General features: G+C 38.8%; 1 protein-coding gene across 3 annotated transcripts in view; it reads left to right on the top strand.

The window, feature by feature from the left end:
* Nucleotides 1–24,240, top strand: part of LOC100401127 (zinc finger protein 679-like) — a 59,497-nt gene that overhangs the window by 19,186 nt on the left and 16,071 nt on the right. For 2 of the 3 annotated variants that reach the window (XM_054255543.2, XM_035299289.3), the window contains one exon: nucleotides 2,818–2,913. Coding sequence is in view for 2 of the 3 variants with exons in the window: in XM_035299289.3 (XP_035155180.1) it covers nucleotides 2,818–2,913 (96 nt within the window). In the remaining variant the exon portion in view is untranslated. Of the gene's footprint in view, nucleotides 1–2,817; nucleotides 2,922–24,240 lie in introns of those variants that run through there. The other variant, XM_035299290.3, reaches the window with a different exon arrangement.

Raw genomic sequence — 24,240 nt, 5'->3', positions numbered from 1 at the left:
CTGGTATGTTGTGTCTTCGCTCTCCTTTGTTTTGAAGAATATCTTTATTTCTGCCTTTATTTCATCGTTTATCCAGTAGTCCTTCAGGAGCAGGTTGTTCAGTTTCCATGTTGCTGTGTGGTTTTGAGTGACTTTCTTAATCCTGAGTTCTAATTTGGTTTTACTGTGGTCTGAGAGACTGTTTGTTATGATTTCCATTCTTTTGCATCTGCTGAGGAGTGATTTATATCCAATTATGTGGCCAATTTCAGAGTAAGTGCAGTGTGGTGCTGAGAAGAATGTATGTGCTGTGGATTTGGGGTGGAGAGTTCTGTAAATGTCAATTAGGTTCACTATTGATCTGCATTCAAGTCGTAGATGTCCTTGTTAATTTTCTGTCTTGTTGATCTGTCTCATATTGACAGTGGAGTGTTAATAGTATTGTGTGGGAGTCTAAGTCTCTTTGTAGGTCAGTGGGAACTTGCTTCATGTACCTGGGTGCTCCTGTACTGGGTGCATATATATTTAGGATAGTTGGCTCTTCTTGTGGCATTGATCTTTTTACCATTATGTAATGTTCTTTTTTGTGTCTTTTGATCTTCGTTGGTTTAAGGTCCGTTTTTTTCAGGGACTAGAATTGCAACCCCTGCTTTTTTTTGCACTCCATTTGCTTGGTAAATTTTCTGCCATCCCTTTATTTTGAATCTCTGTGTGTGTCTTTGCACGAGAGATGGGTCTCCTGAATACAGCACACTGATGGGTCTTGGCTTTTTATCCAATATTCCTGTCTGTGTCTTTTAATTGGGGCATTTAGCCCATTTACATTTAAGGTTAATATTGTTATGTGTGAACTTGATCCTGCCATTTTGATACTAGCTGGTTGTTTGGCCTGTTAGTTGATGCAGTTTCATCATTGTGTTGTTAGTCTTTACCATTTGGTACATTTTTGCAGTGGCTGGTACTGGTTGTTCCTTTCCATATTTAGTACTTCCATCAGGAGCTCTTGTCAGGTAGATCTGGTGGTGCCAAAATCTCTCAGCAGTTTCTTGTCTGTAAAGGATTTTATTTCTTTTTCACTTATGAAACTTAGTTTGGCTGGATATAAAATTCTGGGTTGAAAGTTCTTTTCTTTAAGGAAGTTGAATATTGGCCCCCACTCTCTTCTGGCTTATAGGGTTTCTGCTGAGAGATTTTCTGTGAGTCTCATGGGCTTTTTTAAATGGGTAACCTGACCTTTCTCTCTGGCTTCCCTTTACATTTTTTCCTTCATTTCAACCCTGGTGAATCTGAGGATTATGTGTCTTGGGGTTGCTCTTCTTGAGGAATATCTTTGTGGTGTTCTCTGTATTTCCTGGATTTGCATATAGGACTGTCTTGCTAGGTTGGGGAAGTTCTCCTGGATAATATCCTGAAGAGTGTTTTCCATCTTGGATTCATTCTTCTCATCACATTCAGGTATGCTGATCAAATGTAGATTATATCTTTTCACATAATCCCATATTTCTTGGAGTTTACATTCATTTCTTTGTATTCTTTTTTCTCTTTTCTTGCCTTTTCATTTTATTTCATTGATTTGATCTTCAGTCTCTGATATCTTTTCTTCTGCTTCATCAACTCATCTATTGAAACTTCTTTATGTCTCATGAAGTTCTCATGCTGTGTTTTTCAGCTTCATCCAGTCATTTATGTTCTTCTCTAAGCTGATTATTCTAGTTAGCATTTCATCTGAACATCTTTTTAAGGTTGTAATTTCTTTGCATTGGGTTAGAACATGTTCCTTTAGCTCAGAGAAGTTTGTTATTACCCACCTTCAATCTCAGTCTCCATCCTATTTTGTTCCCTTGCTGGTGAGGGGTTGTGATCCCTTGGAGGAGGGGAGGCCTTCTTGTCTTTGGTGATTTTATCCTTTTTGTGCTGGTTTCTTCCCATCTTCATGGATTTATCGACCCTTGATCTTTGAAGTTGCTGATTTTGGATGGGACCCCTGAGTGGACGTCCTTTCTGTTGATGTTGAAGCTATTTATTTTTGTTTTGGAGATGCCTTGCCCAGCAAGAAGGGAGTCTAATCACAGTCTGCCTTCAGAGGCACTTCTGGGCTGCCATGGGCTCAGTCTAGCTTCCTCTGGCTTTTGCTTACACAGGTAAGATTAGATCCACCTCGGTAATGGTGGACGCCCTTCTCCCCACTGAGCTCGATGGTGTGGATGCCCTTCTCCTCACTGAGCTCAATTGTCCTTGGTGGAGCTCAAACTGATATGCTGGTTGCAAAACTCTCAAACCAGAGGGTTTCAGATTGCTGGTCTTTGTGGGGGTGGGACCTGCCAAGCCATATCACTTGGCTCCCTGCTTTCAGCTCCCCCTCTTTCTGGGGAGCAGGAAGCTTTGTCTCGCAGGTGCTCCATGCACCAGCAAAAATCTCTGCCCAGGTTTTCACTGACAGCCTGTGGTGCCTGCCAGAGCAGCTGCTCATATCTGTGCTGGTGACTCTCGGTGCTTGTCAGCCTAGTGAGGATCTCCTGGTTTGTGAGTTGTAGAGAACTCGGGAGAAGTATAGCATCTGAACTAGAGTGCTGGCTGGGAGACATCCCCAGTGGCCTCCATTCGGTAGGAGGGGAGTCCTCCAGCCAGTTGCACTTCCCGGGTGAGGCAGCATCCCACCCTGCCTCAGTTTACCCTCCATGGGCTACAACCACTGTCCAGCCAGACCCATTGAGATGAACCTGATACCTTGTTTGGAAGCGCGGAGATGCTCTTGTTGGGAACTGTGCTCTAGAGCTGTTCCTATTCAGCCATCTTGGCAGAAGTCCTTATGCTATGTTACTTTTTAAAATAAAACAGGTATTGCTGTCTCTAAGCCAGAGCTGATCACCTGTCTGGAGGAAAGGAAAGAGCCTTGGAACGTGAAGAGACCTGAGACAGTAGCAGAACACCCAGGTAGGTGAGAATGAATGAAGCAGATGACACAGACAAGAGTTCCAATGTCAATGAGGAAGCCAGACCTTAAAATGTGATTTGGGAGGCCTGTGCTTCAATGGAAAAAGTTTGTGAGAAGCCTGGGTTTCTTTCTCTTATTCTCATGAAGGGGCACCTTCTGTCTCATGCTTTTAAGTTCTTTATGGATTCTACTTTCCTTTAGTGATCGTCCTTCAAGTTTACCTTGAAAGGCAAAGTCATTTTCATGATATGTCCTTACATATCATGAAAGGGACTGCATGATCTGATTGCTTTTTCATTGCCTTTAGAGGCACACAAATATATTTGTTGAGGAACTATGATAAGCCATCTTACATTTCCCTTTTGAATCATGGCTGAAATATGTGAGGATAGTAGTAATATTTGCATTTGGTTTAGAGATTTCAGGAACACCAAGGACAGATATTATGAGTTTTCTGCTTTAATATTTTCTTAACCTGTGGAGGTTTCAAATGTGTTTCTATGGAAATTCATACTTAGTACTTTCATCAGAGTACTAAGCATCTGTGAAAATATTTAAAAATCTGTTGTTTTACTTTACATTTGTTTAGTATGAACCAAATGTGGTCATTTAAACTCTGTATGCCCTAATTCCTCAACTGTAAGATAGTTTAATTTATCTACTTTCTACATTTCTGAAATATGTTATGCCATTAGGGAGCGTAGAACATTGCTGAGCACATATTAGAGTCCCATGTGTGACCTTATTTTTAATAACCATTATTTTGTAATTTTATCTTTAATATAAAGTTTACCAGCACTGTGTCATTCCCGTGTCTGTGTATATGTGTATCTGAATATGTATTGTGGATTTTTTTTACAAATTACAATTGTATAACTATATATTTATTGTGTACAATGTCATGACTTGCTATGTGTATACACTGTGAAATAATTAGTACAATCACATTAATGGACATATCTACTCTTAGTACCTTTTGTTGGGTAATGGAAACACCTGTTTATTGCCTTAGCAAATTTTAAGCATACAAAACATTGTTAAGAATAGTTATGAAGCTATATATTAGATCCTGAAAACTTACTCATCTTATGACTCAAAGTTTGTATCCTTTGAACATTTGTTCATTTTCTTCACCTCCAGTCCCTGGCAGCTACCATTGTACTCTGATTTTATAAGTTCAGCCTTTTCAGATCCCTCATATAAGTGAAAAAAACTGTTTCTCCTTATGTGTCTATCTTATTTTACTTAGCATAATGTCCTTTAGGTTCATCCATGTTGTTGAAATGGCAAGATTTCATTATGTTTTATGGCTGAATAATATTCTATTGTTGGCGGGGTGCAGTGGCTCACGCCTGTAATGCCAGCACTTTGGGAGGCCAAGGTGGGTGAGTCGCGAGGTTAGGAGTTCGAGACCAGCCTGGCCAACATGACGAAACCCTGTCTCTACTAAAAATACAAAATTTAGCTGGGCGTGGTGGGGGTGCCTGTAATCCCAGCTACTTGGATGGCTGAGTCAGGAGAATCACTTGAATCCAGGAGGTGGAGGTTGCAGTCAATTGAGATCATGCCATTGTACTCCAGCCTGGGTGACGAGAGCAAGACTCCATCTCAAAAAAATTTCTATGATCTATTTAGGCCGTATTTTCTTTATCCAGCAAGCATTCATAAACATGTAGGGATTTTCATATCTTTGCAATTGTGAATAATGCAATGAACTTGGGAGTGCAAATGTTTCCTCTAAATGCTTGCTTCTTTTCCCCCTTGATTATATACACAAAAGTGGGATTGCTAGATTGTCTGGCAGCTCTATTTTTAAGATAACATTGACATTGGTTTTTATAATGACTCCACCAATTAAAAACTCTCCAAGAGTATACAGAATATTTTTTCTTCACATTCTTATCAGTAATTGCTATATTTCTTTACACATATATGTGTGTATATATGTGTGTGTGTATATGTGTATGTATATATGCTCATATATAGATGGATATATCTAGACAACTCCATTCCATTCTAACAGATGTGAGGTGATACCTCATTATGATTTTGATTTTCAGTTGCCTGATGATTGGTGATGTTTTCTACATTTTTATATATTTGTTGGCCATTTGTATGTCTTCATTTAAAAATATCAATTCAGTCTTTTTCCTATTTTTCACTTGTGTTATTATTATTATTATTATTATTTTAGCCTTGGATTTGCTTAGTTCCTTATTTTTTGTATATTAGTCTCTTATCATGTATATAGTTTATAAGTATTTTCTCCCATATCATAAATTTCTTATTTTATTTTTCTATTTTCTGTGCAAAAGCCTTTTAGTTTGATACAGTTTTGCTTGTTCATATTTCCTTTCCTTGCTGTACTTTTGGTGTCGAGGCAAAAAAAAAGAAAATATTGCCAAGATGATCAAGGGAATTTCTTCCTATGTTTTAGGATTTTTAAGGATTCATGCTTTATATTTCAGTCTTTAATCCAAGATAATTTTCATATGGTGTAAGAAAAAGAATCTAATTTCAGTATTTTGCTTGTGGGTATCCAGTTTTCCCAGATCCCAGTATTGAAGAGACTATACATTTTGCACTGTGTATTTTTGGTGCACTTGTTCAGGGTTGACCTTATATGCATGGGTTTATTTTTGGGCTCTCCATACTATCCTGTTAGTTTTTGTGTCCATTTTTCTGTGCTTACCATTCCTTTTTTCTTAGTGTAGTCTTCAAATATAGTTTGAAATAATAAAATATGATGTCCTTTTGCTTTGTCTTTTTCCCTCAAGATTACTCTAGCCATTCAAAGTCTATTGTACTTTTATATACATCATAGGATTATGGCGAAAAAATGCCACTGGAATTGTGATAGGGACTTCATTGAATCTATAGATGATGTTGGATAATATGGTACTTTAACAATATTTATTGTTCCAGTCTATAAATGTGGGATATTTTTACATTTACTTGTGTCTTTTTCAGTTTCTTTCATCAATACCTCAATACCTCCTATCTTTCAGTATAAAGATCTTTTACCTCCTTGTTTAAATTCGTTCCTGAGAAATTTATTATTTTAATGCTATTGTAAATGAGATCGTTTTCTTCTTCTTTTTTAATCAGGTAGTTGGATATTAGTGTATGAAACCATAACTGATAATTGTATCTTATATTTTCCTAGTTTATGGAGTACATTTATTAGCTTAGATTTTGGTGTACTATTTATAGTTTTCTGTATATAAGATCATGTCATCTACAAACAGCAACATCTTTTCTTGTCTGCAACTTGAATGCCTTTTAAAAAAATTTTACTTGAGAAATTCTGTCACATACTTGCAGTGCTATGTTAAAATTGACAGTGGGCATGATAGAGCCTTTCATTGGTGTCTGTAAATCTGAAGAAACAATGACCTTTTCACGTTTTAGAAACTGATTTCAGGAGGTAAAGACCTTCTCTTGTTGGTTCCCCCAGGGAATGGGATGCCCTCAGGGTTTGTAGTGAATAGGGGTTGTAGCTGGGTCTCAAGGCTGCTGGGTCTGCCTTCAGTTGCCTTGTTACCAAGGCCTTGGGTGATTGTGATCCCTGTCTTATTCCTGGGCAGACTGGATTTCCTTCAGACTTGGATCTGCAGTGGAGACACAAGGGCAGATGTCTGCAGTGGGGTCTGCATGTGGTGGACCTTATTATCAGAGTGTGGATGAGTGTGTGGCTCCCACTGAGGACCTGGGACAGTTTTCCCAGGTCACTGTGTGGGTTGCTAAATGGGCAGGACTGGCCATGTACTGTGACAAAGGAAGCTAGAACTGAGTCACCAAACTGTTTCAGGGACCACAGTAAAGTCCAGGGTCTGCAGGCCTGCCTCCATGGCTATAAAAAGGGGTCTCCTCCAAGGTCTCTGTACAGACAAGACCACTCCTGGACTGTGCCTGAGTTTCAGATGGTTACAGAGTCTGTTAAGTATTCTCAATGGGATCAAGTTGTGTGGACCATTTCTTGGTCTGTAGCCAAGACCAAGAGTCCTCTTGTTTGCCACCTGAATGAGAGGGCCTGCCTTCCGAAAAGGATGCTTCTCAATCTTGAACTTTAGGAGCGTTTCACAACATTACCCCTGGATCCCAAAAGTTTCTTAAAGGCACTTTTTTGACATGGGGTCTTGCTATCTCTCCAGGCTGGTCTGGAACTCCTGGCCTGAAGCAATCCTTCCGTGTCAACGTATCATTTAGTTGTGATTACAGGTGTGAGCCATGATCACTTTCTCATAAAGACACTTTTGTCAGGGATAACCAACATATTTTTTGTGCCGTGGGATCATATACAAGATGGGCACTGTCTGTTTCAACACTGTACTGAGGTCACTTTCCCTGTATTATTTTCTATTTCAGATTTGTTATTTTGTATTCAGACATTCAGAACAATATGCCAGAATTTACATGTTACACCTGAAGTGAATAAGATAATCACTAGGCACCTCATATATACCAAAATAGTCACTTGTAAACTTTTGACTGCAGGCAAAAAGGAATCATAGGATTTCTGCCCAATTTCTTGAATCTACATCTAAATCTTAATATGATTTATTTGCAGGTATTTATTTTATATATCAGTGACTCTCACTATATTTTACAAAACATATGTAGTTATTTTTATTTAGAAATGTAACACTGTTCTATGCTTCTAAAGGTTAAATTACAGCACTATTATTTTGTGTTAGTATAGCATCAACATATTAAAAACATATTAAAAGTCACCTCTCATGCTTTTAAATGCTCTAATAAATATTTTGTTAGAAACTTTTGTTTATGCTATAGTACGGTTTCTATGAAGTTTTACTGCCATACACTCCATACCAATAATTTAAAATACCTGCTTTCCATGAGTGCACACAGTTGAGAATTGTAGTTATCTAGACAAACACTTTTTAAATCCTCAATGTTGCATTCCCGATTTTATGGGTAAATATTTATTTTGAAATTTCATATTTTTTGTGTAGGGTTTCTGTCATCAGTTTATTGTGCTTGTATTGTTTTAGTTATGTCATAATTTTAGAGAATCTGCAACTCTGCATGTACATTTTAAGTTAGTGTGGGGTTTAATTAAAAGATAAATCAGCCATATGTTTATCAGTTAAGTTGTATGTGTATGTGATTTTATCTGTAAATGTGACCCTAATTTTGGTTATGGCTGATCTTCTGTATTTCTTTTCTTGGTTGATTTATCCTGTTTGGGTGAGTAGTAGTTATTTAAGCTATTTTTCACTTATTTTCACCATGTGTTTAATGAAGATATATTTTCTTTGCACAAGAGAAACATTTTTGTGATTTGAAGGTAATTTTTGGAAAGGCTTATAGTTCTGTATGGCTTTTAAGTTATCTGTTTAAAAAAGTTTAATTGTCATGAACATACAGAGCATAAAATTTGTCATCTTAATTTTTTTAAGTGTATGCTTTATGGCCAGGTGTGGTGGCTCTTGACTGTAATTCCAGCACTTTGGGAAGCTGAGGCAGGAACATTGCTTGAACCCAGGAGTTTGAGACCAGCCTGGCTACATATGGAGAACTGGTCTCTACAACAAATAAGAAAATGTAGCTGGGTGTGGTGGCATGTGCCTCTGATTTCAGATACCTGGGAGGCTGAGGTGAGAGTATCACTTGAGCCTGGAAGTTAGAGACTGCGACTGTGGTTACACCACTGCACTCCAACCAGATTGAGACCCAGTCTTTAAAAAGTGTACATTTCAGTCATGATAAGTATATTCACATTGTTATGCAAAAGGCCTCTAGAATTTTACATTGTGCAAAACTAAAACTCCATACACATTAAGTAACAACTGCCCATTTTACCCTCTCTCCAGCCCTAGACAAACACCCTCCACTCTCTGTTTCTGAGTTTGACTACTTAAGATATCTAATATAAAGGAGATCAGATAGTGTCCATTACTTTGTCACTGGCTTATTTCAGTTGATGTAATATTTTCAAAGTTTATTTTAAAATGTGACAAGACATCCCCTTTTAACAGTGAGTAATATTTCCCTGTGTGTATATGGCACTTTTAAAAAATGTGTTTGTCGGGGGACATAGAGACTGCTTCTGCCTTTCGGTTTCTGTGAATAATGATACAACAAACACACGTTCCAATGTTTTCCAGGTCAGGTGTTGCATATTTGGATATAGATTCACAGGTGGAATTGCTGGATTCTATGATGCTTTCCTTTCTAATATTTTGAGGAACATTCCTAATATTTCTATGAGAGCTACATTATTTTTCAAAGAGTTCATATGGGTTTTAATTTCTTCACATCCTCAACAGATGTCATATTTCTTTTAAAATTTCTAATGGCCAGTCTAATGGCTATGAGGTGATTTTGTTTTGAATTTATCTACAAATTAGTAATTTTAAGCATCCTTTCAAATGCTTTTTGCTGTTTTTATGTCTCTTTTGGAAAAATGTCAGTTCAATCCTTTGCCTATTTTTAAATCAAGTTATTCAATTTGTTGATTTTTATTAATTACTTATGATTTTATTAACTACTATCACATGTGGTTTGCAAATATTTTCACCCATTTCTTAAGTGGCATTGTTATTCCACTAAGCGTTTTCTTTGATATGCAGAAATTTTGAAGTTTAATGTAGTTCAGTTTTTCTGTTCTTTTTTGCTCATGAATTTGATGTCATATCCAAGAAACCAGTATCAAGACCAATGTCATATCTTAGTCCTGAATTTTCTTCTAAGAGTTATATTATTTATATTTTTTAAAGGTTAACTATTTTGTTAAAAAGATTTTTAGTATATGGTCCAAGGAAAGAATCCAACTTAAATTTTTCAGTGTAGATATTCAGTTTTCAGCATTCTTTCTCTTTGTTTGAGTAGCACGTTGTTTTTCTTCTTGTAGCTTCATTCCATTTTGGTCAGAAAACGTACATTGTATGATTTTTGTTATCTTAAATGTAATAAGGCTTGTTATGTGCCTTACCAGAATGTACCAGGCGTGATGAAGAATATGGTGTATTCTGTTACTTGTGACTGGAGAGTTCTGTACGTGTGTGTTAAGTCTAGCTGGTCTACGATAGGGTTTGGATGTTTGTCCTCTCCACATCTCATGTTGAACTGTGACCCCCAGTGTTAGAGGTGGGGTCTAGTGTGAGGCATTTGGGCCATGGGAAAGAATCCCTCATAAATGTCTTGGCACCATCCCTTTGGTAATGAGTGAGTTCTCAGTCTCTTAGTTCACACGAGAGCTGGTTGTTTAAAGGCATTCAGCACCTCTGCCTCGCACATGCTCCCTCTTTCACCGTGTGACATGTTTGGTCCTCCTTTGCCTTCTGCCATGATTCTAAGGTTACTGAGGCCCCCACCAGAAGCAGATGCTTTCACCATGCTTCTTTTATAGTCTGCAGAACTGTGAGCCAAATAAACCTTTCTATAAATTACTCCATCTCAGTTATTCATTTACAATAATGCAAAATAGACTATTAAAGTCTACATTGTTATCCAAGTTTTCTCTTATTTATTTTCTACTTGATCAACATTTCTTTCCTCTAGTTTTATTTTCTGATCAAACTTTAGGATTTTAAAATAAGTTTCTACAAAACAATGTAACATTGGGATTTTTATAGAGATCATTTTGAATTTGTTCACCACTGTGGGTTATATTGACATCTTAACAAAATTAAGTTATTTGACCCTTGAGCAAGAATATGTTGAAGAGTATGTTTAGTTTCCTACTTTGTGGTCTGATTTTTCTATTCATTACTGATTACTGATCTTGATGTTTGCAGTTACTATGTTGTTGTATATTACTTGCTTTGTGTCTGTTAATATTTGCTTCATACATGTGGGAGCCTGATTTTATAGTTGCATATACATATAGATAGTTATAACAGATACAAATTCCTAGTAAGTAGACTCATTTTACCATTATATAATATCAGTCTTTGCCTCTTTTGCATGGATTTTTAAAATTCTGCCTTCAGCCTATGACTAGAGTGAGTCTCTTGTAGATTGTCTATTTTAAAATCTTGTTTGTTTAGCCGTTTTATTTCTTTAAGTAGTTTAAACTGATTATATTGAAACAATTTATTTAAAAAATGAATGTACTACTACTATTTTAGTTCTTATTGTTTTCTCTTTTTCTTGTAGATCTGTTTTCCTTCATCTCCTGTTTGACTGCCTTCATTTTTATGTAGATTTTTTAATGACATGCTTTGATTATTTTCTCATTTTATTTTCCATAGTTTTTTTATTTTATTTTATTTTATTTTATTTTTTATTGGATTTTAGGTTTTGGGGTACATGAGCAGAGCATGCAAGACAGTTGCGTAGGAACACACATGGCAGTGTGCTTTTCTTTCCTTCTCCCCTTCACCCACATTTGGCATTTCTCCCCAGGCTATCCCTCCCCACCTCCCCCTCCCACTGGCCCTCCCCTTTTCCCCCAATAGACCCCAGTGTTTAGTACTCCCCTTTCTGTGTCCATGTGTTCTCATTTTTCATCACCCGCCTATGAGCGAGAATATTCGGTGTTTCATTTTCTGTTCTTGTGTCAGTTTGCTGAGAATGATGTTCTCCAGATTTATCCATGTCCCTACAAAGGACATGAACTCATCGTTTTTGATTGCTGCATAATATTCCATGCTGTATATGTGCCACATTTTCCCAGTCCAGTCTATCATCGATGAGCATTTGGGTTGGTTCCAGGTCTTTGCTATTGTAAACAGTGCTGCTATGAACATTCGTGTGCATGTGTCCTTATAGTAGAACGATTTATAGACCTTTGGATATATACCCAGTAATGGAATTGCTGAGTCAAATGGAATTTCTATTTCTAAGGCCTTGAGGAATCACCACACTGTCTTCCACAATGGTTGAACTAATTTACACTCCCACCAACAGTGTAAAAGTGTTCCTTTTTCTCCACATCCTCTCCAGCATCTGTTGTCTCCAGATTTTTTAATGATTGCCATTCTAACTGGCGTGAGATGGTATCTCAATGTGGTTTTGATTTGCATCTCTCTAATGACCAGTGATGATGAGCATTTTTTCATATGTTTGTTGGCCTCATATATGTCTTCTTTTGTAAAGTGTCTGTTCATATGCTTTGCCCATTTTTGAATGGGCTTGTTTGTTTTTTTCCTGTAAATCTGTTTGAGTTCTTTGTAAATTCTGCATATCAGCCCTTTGTCAGATGGGTAAACTGCAAAAATTTTTTCCCATTCTGTTGGTTGCCGATTCACTCTAGTGACTGTTTCTTTTGCCGTGCAGAAGCTGTGGAGTGATTAGGTCCCATTTGTCTATTTTGGCTTTTGTTGCCAATGCTTTTGGTTCCCAACACCATTTATTAAACAGAGAGTCCTTTCCCCATTGCTTGTTTTTGTCTGGTTTATCAAAGATTGTATGGTTGTAGATATGTTGTGTTGCCCCTGATGCCTCTGTTCTGATCCATTGGTCTATTTCTCTGTTTTGGTACCAGTACCATGCTGTTTTGATTACTGTAGCCTTGTAAAATAGTTTGAAGTCCAGTAGTGTGATGCGTCCTGCTGTGTTCTTTTTGCTTAGGATTGACTTGGCTATGCAGGCTCTCTTTTGTTTCCATATGAAGTTCAAGGTGGTTTTTTCCAGTTCTGTGAAGAAAGTCAATGGTAACTTGATGGGGATAGTGTTGATTCTGTAAATTACTTTGGGCAGTATAGCCATTTTCACGATATTGATTCTTCCTAATCATGAACATGAAATGTTTCTCTATCTGTTTGTGTCCTCTCTTATTTCATTGAGCAGTGGTTTGTAGTTCTCCTTGGAGAGGTCCCTTACGTTCCTTGTAAGTTGTATTCCTAGGTATTTTTGTCTCTTTGTAGCAATTGTAAATGGCAGTTAGTTATTGATTTGGCTTTCTTTAAGTCCATTATTGGTGTAGAGGAATGCTTGTGATATTTGCACATTGATTTTATATCCTGAGACTTTGCTGAAGTTGCTTATCGGTTTCAGGAATTTTGGGGCTGAGGCGATGGGGTCTTCTAGGTATACTATCATGTCGTCTGCAAATAGAGACAATTTGGCTTCCACCTTTCCTATTTGAATACCCTTTATTTCTTTTTCTTGCCTGATTGCTCTGGCTAGAACTTCCAGTACTATATTGAATAGTAGTGGGGAAAGAGGGCATCCTTGTCTAGTGCCGGATTTCAAAGGGAATGCTTCCAGTTTTTGCCCATTCAGTATAATATTGGCTGTTGGTTTGTCATAAATAGCTTTTATTATTTTGAGATACATTCCATCGATACCGAGTTCATTGAGGGTTTTTAGCATAAAGGGCTGTTGAATTTTGTCAAAGGTCTTCTCTGCATCAATTGAGATAATCATGTGCTTTTTGTTTTTGGTTCTGTTTATATGGTGAATTATGTTTATAGACTTGCGTATGTTGAACCAGCCTTGCATCCCCGGGATGAATCCTACTTGATCATGATGAATAAGCTTTTTGATGTGCTGTTGCAGTCAGCTTGCCAATATTATATTGAAGATTTTTGCATCTATGTTCATCATGGATATTGGCCTGAAGTTTTCTTTTCTTGTGGAGTCTCTGCCGGGTTTTCGTATCAGGATGATGTTGGGCTCATAAAATGAATTGGGAAGGATTCCCTCTTTTTGGATTATTTGGAATAGTTTCAGAAGGAATGGTAACAGTTCCTATTTGTGTGTCTGGTAGAATTCGCCTGTGAACCCATCTGGACCTGGGCTTTTTTTGTGTGGTAGGCTCTTAATTGCTGCCTCGACTTCAGACCTTTTTATTGGTCTATTCATAGTTTCAGCTTCCTCCTGGTTTAGGCTTGGGAGGACACAGGAGTCCAGGAATTTATCCATTTCTTCCAGGTTTACTAGTTTATGTGCATAGAGTTGTTTGTAATATTCTCTGATGATGGTTTGAATTTCTGTGGAATCTGTGGTGATTTCCCCTTTCTTGTTTTTTATTTCATCTATTTGGTTGTTCTCTCTTTTCTTTTTTATCAGTCTGGCTAGTGGTCTGTCTATTTTGTTGATCTTTTCAAAAAACTAGCTCTTGGATTTATTGATTTTTGAAGGGTTTTTCGTGTCTCTATCTCCTTCAGTTCTGCTCTGATCTTAGTTATTTCTTGTCTTCTGCTAGGTTTTGAGTTTTTTTTATCTTGCTCCTCTAGTTCTTTCCATTTTGACGATAGGGTGTCAATTTTGGATCTCTCCACTCTTCTCATATGGGCACTTATTGTTATATATTTTCCTCTAGAGACTGCTTTAAATGTGTCCCAGAGATTCTGGTATGTTGTGTCTTCATTCTCGTTGGTTTTGAAGAACTTCTTTATTTCTGCCTTCATTTCATTGTTTATACAATCAACATTCAAGAGCCAGTTGTTCAGTTTCCATGAAGCTGTGCATTTCTGAGTTCGTTTCTGGATTCTGAGTTCTAACTTGATTGCACTATGGTCTGAGAGACTGTTTGTTATGATTTCAGTTGTTTTGCATTTGCTGAGGAGTGCTTTACTTTGATTTATGTGGTCAATTTTAGAGGAGGTGTGATGTGGTGCTGAGAAGAATATATATTCTGTGGATTTGGGGTGGAAAGTTCTGTAAATTTCTATTAGGTTTGCTTGTTCCAGGTCTGAGTTCAAGCCCTGGATATCCTTGTTAATTTTCTGTCTGGTTGATCTGTCTAATATTGACAGTGGAGTGTTAAAGTCTCCCACTATTGTGTGGGAGTCTAAGTCTCTTTGTAAGTCATTCAGTACTTGCCTTATATATCTGGGTGCTCCTGTATTGGGTCCATATATATTTAGGATCGTTAGCTCTTCTTGTTGTATCGATCCTTTTACCATTATGTAATGTCCTTCTTTGTCTCTTTTGATCTTTGTTGCTTAAACTCTATTTTATCAGAGACCAGAATTGCAACTCCTGCTTTTTTTTTTTTTTGCTCTCTATTTGCTTGGTAAATCTTCCTCCATCCCTTTATTTTGAGCGTTTGTGTATCCTTGCATGTGAGATGGGTTTCTAGGATACAGCACACCGATGGGTTTTGGCTTTTTATCCAATTTGCCAGTCTGTGTCTTTTGATTGGTGCATTTAGCCCATTTACATTTAGGGTTAATATTGTTATGTGTGAATTTGATACTGCCATTTTGATGCTAGCTGGCTGTTTTGCCCATTAGTTGATGCAGATTCTTCATTTTGTTCATGCTCTTTAGCATTTGGTATGTTTTTGGAATGGCTGGTGCTAGTTGTCCCTTTCTATGTGTAGTGCCTCTTTCAGGAGCTCTTGTAAAGCAGGCCTGGTGGTGACAGAATCTCTGAGTATTTGCTTGTTCACAAAGGATTTTATTTTTCCTTCACTTATGAAGCTGAGTTTTGCTGGATATGAAATTCCGGGTTGAAAGTTATTTTGTTTAAGGATGTTGAATATTGGCCCCACTCTCTTCTGGCTTGTAGGGTTTCTGCTGAGAGATCTGCTGTGAGTCTGATGGGTTTTCCTTTGTGGGTAACCTGACCTTTCTCTCTGGCTGCCCTTGGCATTTTCTCCTTCATTTCAACCCTGGTGAATCTGACGATTATGTGCCTTGGGGTTGCTCTTCTTGTGGGGTATCTTTATGGTGTTCTCTGTATTTCCTAGACTTGAATATTGGCCTGCCATGCTAGGTTGGGGAAATTTTCCTGGATAATATCCTGAAGAATATTTTCCAGCTTGGTTTCATTCTCTTTGTCACATTCTGGTACACCTATCAAATGTAGGTTAGGTCTCTTCACATAGTCCCACATTTCTTGGAGACTTTGTTCATTCCTTTTGGCACTTTTTTTCTCTAATCTTGCCTTCTCATTTTATTTCATTGAGTTGATCTTCGACTTCTGATATCCTTTCTTCTGCTTGATCAATTCAGCTGTTGAAACTTGTGCATGCAGACCCAACAAGAAAAGGAAACTTCAGGCCAATATCCATGATGAACATAGATGCAAAAATCTTCAATAAAATTTTGGCAAGCTGATTGCAACAGCAAATCAAAAAACTTATCTGTCATGAACAGGTAGGATTCATCCCGGGATGCAAGGCTGGTTCAACATACACAAGTCTATAAACGTAATTCACCACATAAACAGAACCAAAAACAAAAAGCACATGATTATCTCAATTGATGCAGAGGCCTTTGACAAAATTCAACAGCCCTTTATGCTAAAAACCCTCAATAAACTCGGTATCGATGGAAGGTATCTCAAAGTAATAAAAGCTGTTTATGACAAACCAATAGCCAATATCATACTGAATGGGCAAAAACTGGAAGCATTTCGTTTGAAATCCGGCACTAGACAAGGATGCCCTGTTTCCCCACTCCTGTTCAATATAGTACTGGAAGTTCTAGCTAGAGCAATCAGGCAAGAAAAAGAAATAAAGGGTATTCAAATAGGAAAGGTGGAAGCCAAATTGTCTCTATTTGCAGACGACATGATAGTATACCTAGAAGACCCCATCGCCTCAGCCAAAAAACCCCTGAAACTGATAAGCAACTTCAGCAAAGTCTCAGGATATAAAATCAATGTGCAAAAATCACAAGCATTCCTCTACACCAATAACGGACTTAAAGAAAGCCAAAGCAATAACTAACTGCCATTTACAATTGCTACAAAGAGACAAAAATACCTAGGAATACAACTTACAAGGAACGTAAGGGACCTCTTCAAGGAAAACTTCAAATCACTGCTCAACGAAATAAGGGAGGACACAAACATATGGAGAAACATTCCATGTTCATGGTTAGGAAGAATTAATATTGTGAAAACGGCTATACTGCCCAAAGTAATTTACAGAATCAACGCTATCTCCATCAAGTTACCATTGACTTTCTTCACAGAACTGGAAAAAACCACCATGAACTTCATATGGAACCAAAAGAGAGCCCACATAACCAAGTCAATTCTAAGCAAAAAGAACACAACGAGAGGCATCACACTACTGGATTTCAAACTACTACAAGGCTACAGTAATCAAAACAGCATGGTACTGGTGCCAAAACAGAGATATAGACCAATGGAACAGAACAGAGGCATCGGAGGCAACACAACATATCTACAACCATACAGTCTTTGATAAACCTGACAAAAACAAGCAATGGGGAAAGGATTTCCTGTTTAATAAATGGTGTTGGGAAAACTGGCTAGCCATGTGCAGAAAGGAGAAACTGGACCCCTTCCTGACACCTTACACTAAAATTAACTCCAGATTGATTAAAGACTTAAACATAAGACCTGGCACCATAAAAACCCTAGAAGAAAATCCAGGCAAAACCATCCAGGACATAGGAGTAGGCAAGGACTTCATGAACAAAACACCAAAAGCATTGTCAACAAAAGCCAAAATAGACAAATGGGACCTAATGAAACTCCACAGCTTCTGCACGGCAAAAGAAACAGTCACTAGAGTGAATCGGCAACCAACAGAATGGGAAAAATTTTTTGCAGTTTACCCATCTGACAAAGGGCTGATATCCAGAATTTACAAAGAACTCAAACAGATTTACAGGAAAAAAAACAAACAAGCCCATTAAAAAATGGGCAAAGGGTATGAACAGACACTTTACAAAAGAAGACATATATGAGGCCATCAATCATATGAAAAGATGCTCATCATCACTGGTCATCAAAGAGATGCAAATCAAAACCACATTGAGATACCATCTTATGCCAGTTAGAATGGTGATCATTAAAAAATCTGGAGACAACAGATGCTGGAGAAGATGTGGAGAAAAAGGAACACTTTTACACTGTTGGTGGGAGTGTAAATTAGTTCAACCATTGTGTAAGACAGTGTGGCGATTCCTCAAGGCCTTAGAAATAGAAATTCCATTTGACTCAGCAATCCCATTACTGGGTATATATCCAAAGGACTATAAATCGTTCTACTATAAGGACACATGCACACAAATGTTCATTGCAGCACTGTTTACAATAGCAAAGACCTGGAACCAACTCAAATGCCATTTGATGATAGACTGGATTGGGAAAATGTGGCACATATACACCATGGAATATTATGCAGCAATCAGAAATGATGAGTTTGTGTCGTTTGTAGGGACATGGATGAATCTGGAGAACATCATTCTCAGCAAACTGACACAAGAACAGAAACTGAAATACCACATATTCTCACTCATAGGCGGGTGATGAAAAATGAGAACACATGGACACAGGGAGGGGAGTACTAAACACTGGGGTCTACTGGGGGGAAAAGGGGAGGGTCAGTGGCGGGGGAGGTGGGGAGGGATAGCCTGGGGAGAAATGCCAAATGTGGGTGAAGGGGAGAAAGGAAGCAAAACACACTGCCATGTGTGTATCTATGCAACTGTCTTGAATGTTCTGCCCATGTACCCGAAAACCTAAAATGCAATTAAAAAGAAACTTTTGCGTGCTTCACTAAGTTCTCGTGTTGTGTTTTTTAGCTCCTTCAATTCATTCATATTCCTCTCTAAGTTGTCTATTCTTGTTATCATTTCCTCAAACCTTTTTTCAAGGTTCTTAGTTTCTTTGTATTGATTTAGAACATGTTCTTTTAGCTCACGGAATTTTCTCATTACCCACCTTCTGAAGTCTGATTCTGTCATTTCATCACTTTTATTCTCCGTCCAGCTTTGTTCCCTTGCTGGTGAGGAGCTGTGGTCCTTTGTAGGAGGTGAGGTGTTCTGGTTTCGGATGTTTTCCTCTTTTTTGCGCTGGTTTCTTCCCATCTTTGTGGATTTATCCACCTGTCATCTGAGTAGTTGCTGATTTTTCGATTGGGTCTCTGAGTGGAGGCCCAGATCATTGATGATGAAGTATTTCTGTTTCTTAGTTTTCCTTCTAACAGTCTAGCCCCTCTGCTGTAAGACTGCTGAGGTCCACTCCAGGCCCTGCTTGCCAGGGGTACACCTGTAGCAGCTACGGAACAGTGAGGGATGCGGCCAGTTTCTTCTTCTGCTATCTTTGTCCCAGAAAGATGCCCGCCAAATGTCAGTGTGATCAGTCCTTTTTGAGGTGACTCTTTGGGTATATGGGGGTCAGGGAGCTACTTGAGGAGACGGTCTGTACTTTATAGGAGCTCAAGTGCTGAGCTGTGAGCTCCATTGTTCATTCAGGGCTGCTAGGCAACTACGTTTAAGTCTGCTGCAGCAGAACTCATAAAACCCCTTTTTTTCCTCAGATGCTCTGTCTCTGGGAGTTAGGGCTTTATTTATGAGTATCCGTTGCACTGTCCTGCCAAGCTAGGAGGCAGTTTAGTCACTATTTGCCTGCCGAGGCTCTGCCCTGCTGCTGTGGGGTCCACCCTGTTGCCGTGGGATCGGCCCTGCTGACATGGGCTCCTCCCTGTTGGCAGAGTCTCTCTGTTATGGCGGGTTGCCTCGGCAACAGCAGGCTGCATCAGCAATAGGCAAGTACCTCAGGAGGGTCGGAATGTCTCGGTAATGGCAGATGCCCCTCCCCCACCGAGCTGCACTGTCCTGGGTTCAGCTGTGCCCACAGTGAAACTCTCAACCCTGAGCATTTCAAATTGCCGTTTTGTTTGTCCCTGTGGGGGGTGGGACCCGTCGAGCCTGATCACATGGCTCCCTGCCTCAGAGCCCTTTTTTTTTTAAGTTGAACGGTTGACTCTCTCCCAGGTGTTTCAGTTGCCTGCTGAAAGGGCACCGGGATCTGTGTGGTTTCCCATGCAGCTACCCACTGCGCCGGCTCACAGTTCACTTGCCGGGAATCTCCTGGCCTGGCTCACTGTCCAAGTCCCGTTTAATCAGATGAATATGCTAATGTGCCCTCCCAAATCTCAAATTGCCAGTTTAACAGGGCACCCAGACCAGTGCGTTTTGTGTGGCAGCTGCTGCGCTGCTGCGCCACCCAAAACAGCTGCACTAGCCGAGACAGCTGTGCTGGCGTCCCGTGTCTCTCCTACACCTGGGAATTTCCCCATTCTGTGGGCAAGAAAGATCCATCTGGAAATGTGGCGTGAACTGACCCTCTGCGTCTTCACTGAGAGCTGCAATCCTGAGTTGCTTCTATAGCGCCATCTTCCCCCCAGTAGTCATATTTATTTATATTATACTTTAAGTTCTGGTGTTCATGTGCAGATCTTGCAGGATTGTTACATAGGTATACACATGCTATGGTGGTTTGCTGCCTTTATCCCCTTGTCACCTACATTAGGTATTTCTCCTAATGTTATCCCTCTCCAATCTCAGCAGTCCCTGTTATCCCTCCCCTAGCCTCCCACTCCCCTACAGACCCTAGTGTGTGATTTATTCTTTCCTGTGCTCATGTATTCTCATTGTTCAAAACCTGTCTATGAGTGAGAACATATGGTGCTTGGTTTTCTGTTCTTGTGTCAGTTTGCTGAGAATCCTGGTTTCCATATTCATCCATGTCCCTACAAAGGAAAGGAACTCACCCTTTTTGTGGCTACATAGTATTCCATGGTGTATATGTGCCACATTTTTTTTTCCAGAATATCATTCATGGGCATTTGGGTTGGTTCCAGGTCTTTGCTATTGTGAACAGTGCCACAGTGAACATACGTGTGCATGTGTCTTTAAAATAGAATGATTTATAATCCTTTGGGTATATGTCCAGTAATGGGATTGCTGGGTCAAATGGAATTTATATTTCTAGGTCCTTGAGGAATCACCACACTGTCTTCCACAATGGTTGAACTAATTTACACTTTCACCAACAGTTTTAAAGTGTTCCTATTTATCCACATCCTCTCCAGCATCTGTTGTCTCCAGATTTTAAAAAATATATATTTTATTGTATTTTAGGTTTTGGAGTACATGTGAAGAACATGCAAGATTGTTGCATAGGTACATACATGGCAGTGTGGTTTGCTGCCCTCTCCCCATGACCTATATCTGACATTTCTCCCCATGTTATCCCTCCCCAACTCCCCACCCCTCGCTGTCCCTTCCTTAGCTCCCCCCAACAGACCCCAGTGTGTGATGCTTCCTTCCCTGTGTCCATGTGTTCTCACCCACCTATGTTCAATGCCCACCCATTTGATTTTGGGTCAAATGGAATTTCTATTTCTAGGTCCTTGAGGAATCGCCACACTGTCCTCCACGATGGTTGAACTAATTTAAACTCCCACCAAGAGTGTAAAAGTATTCCTATTTCTCCATATCCTCTCCAGCATCTGTTTCCAGATTTTTTAATGATTGCCATTCTAACTGGCATGAGATGGTATCTCAATGTAGTTTTGATTTGCATTTCTCTAATGACCGGTGATCATGAGCATTTTTTCATACGTTTGTTGGCCTCATATATGTCTTCTTTTGTAAAGTGTCCATTCAGGTCCTTTGCCCACTTTTGAATGGGCTTGTTTTTTTCTTGTAAATCTATTTTAGTTATTTGTAGATTCTGGATATTAGCCCTTTGTCAAATGGGTAGATTGCAAAAATTTTTTCCCATTCTGTTGGTTGCTGATTCATTCTAATGACTGTTTCTTTTGCTGTGCAGAAGCTGTGGAGTTTGATTAGGTCCCATTTGTCTATTTTGGCTTTTGTTGCCAATGCTTTTGGTGTTTTTGTCATGAAGTCCTTGCCTATGTCTATGTCCTGGATGGTTTTGCCTAGGTTTTCTTCTAGGGTTTTTATGGTGTTAGGTCTTATGTTTAAGTCTTTAGTCCATCTGGAGTTAATTTTAGTGTAAGGTATCAAGAAGGGGTCCAGTTTCTGCTTTCTGCACATGTCTAGCCAGTTTTCCCAGCACCATTTGTTAAACAGGGAATCCTTTCCCCATTGCCTGTTTTTGTCAGGTTTGTCAAAGATCAGATGGTTGTAGATGTGTGATGTTGCCTCTGATGCCTCTGTTCTGTTCCATTTGTCTATATCTCTGTTTTGATACCAGTATCATGCTGTTTTGATTACTGTAGCATCGTAGTATAGTTTCAAGTCAGGTAGTGTGATGCCTCCAGCTTTGTTCATTGTGCTTAGAATCAATTTGGCTATGTGGGCTCTCCTTTGGTTCCATACGAAGTTTAAAGTGGGTTTTTCCAGTTCTGTGAAGAAGGTCATTGGTAGCTTGATGGGGATAGCATTGAATCTACAAATTACTTTGGGCAGTATGGTCATTTTCATGATACTGATTCTTCTTAACCATGAGCATGGAATGTTTCTCCATCTGTTTGTGTCTTCTCTGATTTCATTGAGCAGTAGTTTGTAGTTCTCCTTGAAGAGGTCCTTTACATTCTTTGTTAGCTGTATTCCTAGGCATTTTTTTCTCTTTGTAGCAACTGTGAATGGCAGTTCCTTCTTTATTTCGCTCTCTTTAAGTCTGTTACTGGTGTATAGGAATGCTTGTGATTTTTACACATTGATTTTGTATCCTGAGACTTTGCTGAAGTTGCTTATCAGTTTCAGGAGGTTTTGGGCTGAGAGGATGGGGTCTTCTAAATATACAATCATATCATCTGCCAATAGAGACAATGAATTCGTCCTCTGCTATTTGAATACCCTTTATTTCTTTTTCTTGCCTGATTGCAGTGGCTAGAACTTCCAATACTGTATTGGATAGGAGTGGTGAGAGAGGGCATCCTTGTCTAGTTCCAGATTTCAAAGGGAATGCTTCCAGTTTTTGCCCATTCAGTATGATATTGGCCATGGGTTTGGGATTTGTTGAAAATAGATTTTATTTAAAATTTTCAGATACGTTCCATCAATACCTAGTTAATTGAGAGTTTTTAACATAAAGCGCTGCTGAATTTTGTCAAAGGCCTTCTCTGCATCTGTTGAGATAATCATGTGGCTTTTGTGTTTGGTTCTCTTTATGTGGTGAAATATGTTTATAGACTTGTGTATGTTGAACCAGCCTTGCATCCCTAGGATGAAGCCTACTTGGTGATGATGGATAAGCTTTTTGATATGCTGTTGCAATCAGTTTACCAGCATTTTTTTGAAGATTTTTGCATCTATGTTCATCATGGATATCGGCCTGAAGTTTTCTTTTCTTGTTGAGTGTCTGTCAGGTTTTAGTATCAGGATGATGTTGATCTTATAAAATGATTTGGGAAGGATTTCATCTTTTTGGAATGTCTGGAATAGTTTCACAAGGAGTGGTACCAGCTCGTCTTTGTATGTCTGGTAGAATTTGAGTGTGAACCCGTCTGGACCTGGGCTTTTTTTTTTTTTTTTTTTTTTTGGTGGGTAGGCTATTAATTCTGCTGAAACTTCAGCCCTTGTTACTGGTATATTTAGGGTTTTGACTTCTTCCTGGTTTAGGCTTGGGAGGATGCAAGTGTCCAGGAATTTATCCATTTCTTCCAGGTTTCCTGGTTTATGTGCATAGAGTTGTTTGTAATAATCTTTGATGGTGGTTTGTATTTCTCTGGCATCTCTGGTGTTAGCCCCTTTATCATTTTTATTGCATCTATTTGATTATTCTCTCTTTTCTTTTTCATTAATCTGGCTAGCAGTCTGTCTGTTTTGTTGATCTTCCCAAAAAAACAGCTCCTGGATTTATTGTTTTTTCCAAGGGTTTTTTGCATCTCTATCTCCTTCAGTTATGCTCTGATCTTAGTTATTTCTTGTCTTCTGCTAGGTTTTGAGTTTTTTGATCTTGCTCCTTTAGCTCTTTCAGTTTTGATGATAGGCTGTCGATTTTAGATCTTTCCTTGCTTCTCATGTGGGCATTTATTGCTGTATATTTTCCTCTGGTCACTGCTTTAAATGTGTCCCAGAGATTCTGGTATGTTGTGTTTGTTCTCGTTTGTTTCAAAGAACATCTTTAGTTCTGCTTTCATTTCATTGTTTATCCAGTCAACATTTAAGAGCCAGTTGTGAGTTTCCATGATGCTGTGCGGTTCTGAGTTAGTTTCTGGATTCTGAGTTCTAACTTGATTGCACTGTGGCCTGAGAGACTGTTATGATTTCCATTCTTTTGCATTTGCTGAGGAGTGATTTACTTCCAATTATGTGGTCAATTTTAGAGTAGGTGTGAAGTGGTGCTGAGAAGAATGTACATCCTGTGGATTTGGGTGCAGAGTTCTGTAAATGTCTATTAGGTTTGCTTGGTCCAGGTCTGAGTTCAAGTTATGGATATCCTTGTGAATTTTCTGTCTCATTGATCTGTCTAATATTGACAATGGAGTGTTAAAGCCTACCACTATTATTGTGTAGGGAGTCTAAGTCTCTTTGTAAGTCATTAAGAAATTGCTTTATGTATCTGGGTGCTCCTGCATTAAGTGCATATATATTTAGGATCATTAGCTCTTCTTGTTATATTGATCCTTTTACCATTATGTAATGTCTTTCTTTGTTTCTTTTGATTTTTGCTTGTTTAGAGTCTATTTTATCAGAGACTAGGATTGCAACTTCTTTTTGTTG

The sequence above is a fragment of the Callithrix jacchus genome, chromosome 5 (genome assembly GCF_049354715.1).
Source record: "Callithrix jacchus isolate 240 chromosome 5, calJac240_pri, whole genome shotgun sequence".
Classification (NCBI taxonomy): Eukaryota; Metazoa; Chordata; class Mammalia; order Primates; family Cebidae; genus Callithrix; species Callithrix jacchus.
Note: the sequence above shows the minus strand (reverse complement) of the source record. Positions and strands in the feature narration are given on the sequence as shown.